The 6,530-nt window shown below is 49.8% G+C and overlaps 1 protein-coding gene across 6 annotated transcripts; it reads right to left on the reverse strand.

Annotated features, from left to right (window-relative positions):
* Window positions 1-843: 843 nt before the first annotated feature.
* On the reverse strand, window positions 844-5,889 carry Armcx2 (armadillo repeat containing X-linked 2). Of its 6 annotated transcripts, none has more exons than XM_028860491.2 (5): window positions 5,784-5,889; window positions 5,122-5,376; window positions 4,472-4,535; window positions 4,117-4,188; window positions 844-3,809 (listed from the first exon to the last, which is right to left on the reverse strand). In XM_028860491.2, exon 5 carries the CDS (start codon window positions 3,676-3,678, stop codon window positions 1,264-1,266), a length of 2,415 nt encoding a protein of 804 aa, XP_028716324.1. In that variant the 5' UTR covers window positions 3,679-3,809; window positions 4,117-4,188; window positions 4,472-4,535; window positions 5,122-5,376; window positions 5,784-5,889; the 3' UTR covers window positions 844-1,263. The 6 variants fall into 6 exon arrangements, with proteins under 6 accessions (XP_028716324.1, XP_028716322.1, XP_028716325.1 ...); XM_028860489.2 differs by having other exon boundaries at window positions 4,472-4,576; XM_028860492.2 differs by having other exon boundaries at window positions 844-3,725; window positions 4,472-4,630.
* Between the last annotated feature and the right edge of the window lie 641 nt (window positions 5,890-6,530).

Raw genomic sequence — 6,530 nt, forward strand, 5'->3', positions numbered from 1 at the left:
TCACCATTCATCATTTCAGCCTAGGTTTATTAAAACATTCAAACAATTACTCTCATTTTATCTCTACCCCTTACCCATGCCAGCTTCAATCCATCTTGCACATTGCCACCAGTTTATTTTCATTTTTACGTTTGTATTCATATGTGTGTACATATTGTAGAGACCAGAGGGCAATCTCAGGTGCTATTCTCAGGAATTCCATTACTGCTTTGGGACAGGGTCTCTCACTGAGCTGGAGCTCATCAATTAGGTTAGCCTGGCTGGCCGCTGAGCCCCAGGGGCCCTCTTGTCTCTTCACCCCCAGGGCCAAGATTACAAGTGGGCATTATCACACACAGCATTTTTAAGTGGGTTCTGGGAACCTAACTCAAATCCTCACACTTGTGAGGCAAGGGCTTTACCAACTGAGCTATCTCCCAGCTCTGATTTTCCTTTTATATATGTATATTTTAAAAATGTTCTGCTACTCCCTGAATGACAGGATATTTTGGTACCCAAGCTGAGGGTTTAAGACCTTAAAAACAAACGAACAAAAATAACAGTCTTCACTCTAAGTTCTCATTTTTTATTCTTTATCAGTCCTCTTTCATGGAAATTACCTTCCTCCCTATCATAGGAACAGAATTCTCGCCCCTATGCCTTTCTTTATACAATTTCTCCTTCCCAGGCCACCTTCTATGCTGTCCTTCAGGCTCAGCTTAAGTGCATCCTTCATTAAAGTTCTGCTCCACCCTCCCAGATAGCAAGTATCTGACACTGAGCAGGTGCCCAGGTACTATTAGCAGTCTATCACGGTCCTTACCTCTGCAGTTAGACTTTTAATTCAAGCACGAGAACAATTTCTTGCCATTTGCAACACACAACTTTATTGATGATACACATATGAAGTCTTTGGTGACAAAATTCAAGTCAAAACAAGTAGGAGCAGAGTAGGCCATTCACGGACAGGTTCATTATCAATTCACATAGAGGACCCAGTAAAAATATTCCACCCAAGCAACACAATTCAAATCACAAATGTGTCTTCAGTACTACAGGACTACAGAACTACAAGACTACAGGACTATTTGGTATTCAGGAAATGGATCAGCTTAAAGCTGGTGACTGTCACAGACAACATCACTCTGAATGACACATTTTTCTAAACTGGCAGCTGAAAAGACCCCTTTACTATTCACACAAGGAGAAAAGCAATAACATCTCATTTTTAATGCTTCCAGATTGGAAAACTGAGAAATAACAGATCTTGAGGACACAGAGCAATCAGAATTTGTTTACCAGTTTGATAACTTTCACTTTCACCAAGAGGTCATGGTGATTGGCCAAGGCTCGGATTTTCTTAACACACACCCCAGATGTAGTACATAAGTAAAACAGGGAACCCTTGTTGAATTCTCTGTAGTTGAACACTTCTGCTCTGAGGTTGTCAAAGATAATCTCAAATAGAGTAAGAGCATTAATAAGAATTTCTGATTCCACATAAGAATTATAAAGGGAACTAAATGATGATGGCACTTGGGTACCAAGAAGTTTTTTGAGCATGTCTGGATTTTCAGCAAAATTTGAAAGTATTTTCAAAATTTCAACCTTGATTTTTCCACCCCCTTGAGATAACAAGCGGAAAAAGTTTGCAATGGAATTGACAAGCAGGTGCTGGTAGTCATTAGTAATAGTCATGTTTGTTAAAAATTTTAGCCCAACTACCTGTACTGCTGAGTTCAGGTTAGAAGCCATGATATCATCCATCACTTTGTTCATGTATACCTGCAGTCGGCCCTGGTTTTCATAATTTTCACTCAGGTTATTCATGGCCATTAAGGCTTTTTCCTTAATGTGGGGGTCAGTTTTGTTGATCATGTTAGCAATAATCGGGAGGCCTCCCAACTTTCGAATTGTTTCTTGATTACATGAATAATTGGCATTGTTGCTCAGGGTGAGCAGGGCTACCTGCTGGATAAAGGGGTCATCTGATTTCTGAAGCAAGGCTAGGACTTTCCTGAGATCTCGGACACCCAGAATCTCATCAATTTCATATGGAAAGGGGCGCTTATGCATGGGAATGGTTCTCTTGCCCTTCCCTCTCTGCTGAACCTCAGGTTCAGAGTCTGAATCTGACTCTGTATCAGTCCACCCAGATTCCCCCTCCTCAGATTCAGGAATCTCTGCTAGGAAAGCCTGTCCCCCATTAGCAGAAGCTGCAGCGGCTGCTGCAGCTCCATCACCAGGGCGAAAGCCCATCCCCAACTCATCCACTTCAACCTTGTTTTTCCTGTTTTTGCCCTTGCCTCCATTCCGGTTCCTGTTTCCACCCTTGCCTCCACCCTTGGGCACAGCGCCAGTGGCTGATCCAGCCTTAGGTATAGCACCAGTGTGAGCTCCAGGGCTTGCTTTTTTGCCAGTGGCTGCTGTCTTAGAGGACCCTGAAGTCCCAGGAGTCTCTGCGGCCCCAGAAAGCATTGGCAGAGAGGCTTCAGCCACCGTGGCAGGTGTTGCTATTCTAGGAGTCTCTGTGGCATTGGTAGGTGCTGCCACCCTAGGGACCTGCATGGCTCCTGTGGTTGTTGCCCTCTGGGTAGATGCTGGTGCCCTAGCAAATGCTGCCGCATTGGGAGTTGTTGCCCCCCTGGGAGGCACTGTTGTCCCAGAAGGGGCTCCTGTCCTGGGAGGCACTGCTGTCCCAGAAAACTGGACTGCCCTGGGAGGCACTACTACCCCAGGAGATTGGGCTGCCCCAGGATGCACTGTTGCCCCAGGAGACTGGACTGCTCTGGGAGGCGCTGATGCCACAGAAGACTGGACTGCCCTGGAAAGCACTGCTGCTGCCCCAAGAGACGGGGGTGGAAGGGGAGGCACCACTGTCCCAGGAGACTGGCTTATTCTGGCAGTAGCAGCTGCTGCTGCTGCTGCCCCAGGAAAGTGGGTTGCCACAGGAATATAGACTGCCCCAGGAGGTGCTACTACTGTCCAGGAAGGTGCTGCTGGCAGAAGAGATTGGACTGCCATGGTTGGTGCTGCTGGCCCAGGAGACTGGGCTACCACATGAGGCGCTACAGCCCACGGAAGTGCTGCTGGCATCGGAGGTGCTATTGATGGGGAAGGTATTGCCGGCCCAGGAGACTGGGCTGCCCCAGGAAGCATTGCTGGCCCAGGGAGTGCTGCTGCTCCAGAAGCCTGTGTGCTGCTGGCAGCTCCTGCCACTTTGGGAGCCACTACTATTTCTGGGGCCCCTGCAGCTGCGCGGACCTCTGCCGCCTTGGGTGGGGATGTAACTGGACAGGCAGCTGAAGTCACGACTACTTTAGTAGGCTCAGTCCCAGTCCCATTGGCCGCCTGGACCTTACTCTCGGCCCCATTCTGAACCTTAGGGCTGGGTGCAGCTGGCACCATTTCTTCAGCTGCAGCTTTGGCAAGAGTGGATGTCTCTTCCTGGGCCTTATTCATTGCCTCAACACTCACCAGGGCTGGGGTATTGAATCCTGGCCCAAGGTCAATTGTGAATCCAGCTCTTAGCCCAGCTCTAGCTCTGGCTCCAGTACCCACCGAAGCCCGGTTCTTGGGCTTGGCTGGTCTCTTCTTCTTCTGGTCTCTTCCTCTAGTATATTTGTAGACACAGTACCAGGCACTAGCCCCGATCACTATTCCAGCAGCTACGCAGCCAGCATCCCGAGCACGGCTCATGATACACTTGGAACAATTCTCTGATCCAGGTTGTGTTACCGGCTTGCCTAAGTGGAATGTATGTACCAGTCAAAGCCAGGCTCTCAAGCTCAGGTTTGAAAGTTCTTCTGAGGCTGCAAGCTGAGCTGGACCTAGTAAGAGCAAATGTCAGAAATGAGAGGCACAGGGTTTGGGCTCACTTTGTGTCTAACCTTAGAGGAGAGTTTGGGGACACAGGTGTGGAAGCCTACCTACACATTGCTGATGTAGAGATCAGCTCCAGGTCTTATCTACAACTCGAGTCCACCTTCCCAGTGCCAGTCCCTATCATTTATTTGTCCCTAAATGGAGAGGGGGTAATATGGACATCTGGCAGAGAGTGGGAGATCTGAGATTCACCTATAGTACCTCCACCTCCACCCCCATTCAAATGTCCTCAGATAGTGCTCATGTACATACCAACTTCCCGGGATCAGGAGCAGTTCCCACCGTGCTCGATCTCACAGCTGCAGAGTCTGCAGGTAAATGGATCTGTGGGTAGATGACAGGTGGTTTTGAGCCTTTGGTAGAGAGACAGTTGTTTCTGCCCTGATTTGCATTCTGGTGGGCCAAAAAAAAAAATCTCTCAGGACTCTTCCTTTTCTCCCCCAACTATTAAAGTGATAGATACCACATGCCCCTTTCCTTGCACCAAAAAGGACAGGCCAGGACAAAGGTGTCCTAAAGAAAGAAAAGATGCAGGCGGAGGTGTTCTGCTTCTATGTTCTGGCCTCTGCCATACCCACACCAGGGGGTCATCACCCCAAATACTGACCTGCAAGAATTCAGAGGTCTTTCCCCTTCCTTTAATTCAGTCAGAGCTTCATGCGGAGGACAGGCTGAAGGGCAGAAATATAGACTGCGGGTGCAGGCTAAGAACCTGGTGGACATATCATCATCCAGAACAAGAGCCCTAGTGTTAGCCTTTTTCTATCTGCACACCACAATGGCAAAAAAAAAAAAAAAAAAAAAAAAAAAAAAAAATCCACCTTTCAATTCCTTTCATTCTTCTTGCCTCTTTCATCCCACCTCCCTAGGCCCCCAGCACTCCCCCCCACCTCCGTTTGCGCAGGCTCCCCAGGCACTCAACGCCCCCTTCTAATTCGCCCCACCCCTGGCCGCCATTTTTCTGAGACACAGCGCCACACCTCTTCTGCTGCATCGAAGCGGAGGGGGCCAGGCGTGAGTGCTGGCTAAGACGCAGCCTGGGGGATTCCTGCCAGATATTCTACTGTTCCTCGCTTATACTCAGCGGTTCTCCATCCCCCATCTTTCTGGCCTAGCACTAGCTTGCAGAACAAGGGCCACTAGGCCTGCCTCCTCAGTTTTAGGGTCGCGATTTTCCGTGATTTCCCTGCTCTGGGCTCCGCCTCCCACCCCCCACCCCAAATCCCCAGATAACCGCCATCTCTTTAGCCCGCATACCCGAATTCCTTTTTCAGGCCTGAAAAGACCAGGATGAAGGGCTCCGTGGGCCGCAGGTGTCTGGAAAGCAGCCTGGCAGTTAGCATGGCGGTTTAATACCAGATTCTGTCACGATCCCCCAGCCTGTGAAGCCCATGCAGCGCCAAATCCGCCATCTCTCCCACAGAAGCTGGCACACCCATTTCCTAGCACCCTAGAAGGACAGGGGGTGGTGGGGAGGGGAGGGGGAGGGGGAGGGTTGGGGCAGCAAGGTGTCTGAAAAGGGAGGATGGGAGTGAAAAATACCGATTGCTTCCAAATTTCAAGCCCCTCCGGCCACCCGATCCCAACCTCCTTGCTGGGCTTGAATGTGCTGCCACGTTTATTTCTCTTGCCTGCTCCTCTCAAAACCACACGGTAAGTAGGGGGCTGAGCCCGAGTGGCAAAAACAAAACCGCAAAACATCTGTGAGAGAAGTAAGCGGTTTCTCCCATACATCGGATAGTCCTTTCATTCCATTCCTCCCCTCACACGCTGCCCACCAAAATCCGCTGCACCGGAGATCCCAGGGTCTGGAAAACCGGGGCGGCCGAGGATGCAGAAATGCCTGAGGCCTTGACTTTCAGCATCCCTGAGCTATTTGTAACCTCCCGGGTCCTGAGGATGTTCATTCTCACACCCACCTGTCCAGTTCTGAGGGAATTTTCTTCTTCTTGCCTGGCAGTGTGCAGCTTAACAGCGTTGGTACCCGGAGGAAGATGGCAGGGATGGCCGTCAAGGCTTTAAGTACCTTTGCCCACGTCAGCTCTTGGTCACGTGAGGCTTCATTGCCAGTCAGCTTGGGTCCCGGAATTCCACTCCCACCAAGAGCGGGACCCCCTCCTTTATCCCCACTCCTGCCTCATCCTACCACATCAGGTCCTGTCAATCATTCGTTGCCTTTGTAACTCAGACCAAAAGGAGCCCCTTTCTCCCTGTATGAATTTGCTTTCTCTAGTTACTGGAGAGGAGCTGCAGCTTCTGGGAGAACTGTTGACATTGTTCACTTTTTTTCCCTTGGGGAATTATCTCATTATCCCCCGTCCCCCTCCCCCTCCCCCGCCTCCCCTCCCCCCCCCCCCCCCCCCCCCCCCCCCCCCGCTCTTACTCCAGGCTTTCCCCTCCATCCTCCAGTCTCTACCTAGTTCCCACCATTTCCCTTCTGGTTGAGTTTCTGCTCCTGTATAGATAAGGGGTGCATATCAAAGAGGAGGCAAGGATTGGAGGTGAGATCTACACTTCTGGAAGACTCGTTCTTTTGTTTTAAAAATCATGACTACAGCTTTATTTTGACAGGAAGAAGATACAATGAAAGAAGAACTAAGTGTGAGAAATAGTAGCAAACCCTGACAGAAACGTTTTGTTTTAAAGTAGGATTTCTCTCGCGTTAA

The sequence above is a fragment of the Peromyscus leucopus genome, chromosome X (genome assembly GCF_004664715.2).
Source record: "Peromyscus leucopus breed LL Stock chromosome X, UCI_PerLeu_2.1, whole genome shotgun sequence".
Lineage (NCBI taxonomy): Eukaryota > Metazoa > Chordata > Mammalia > Rodentia > Cricetidae > Peromyscus > Peromyscus leucopus.

Bases quoted from the DNA above. Each gene is read 5' to 3' on its own strand.
- Armcx2 (XM_028860491.2), bottom strand. From the start codon at position 3,678: ATGAGCCGTGCTCGGGATGCTGGCTGCGTAGCTGCTGGAATAGTGATC.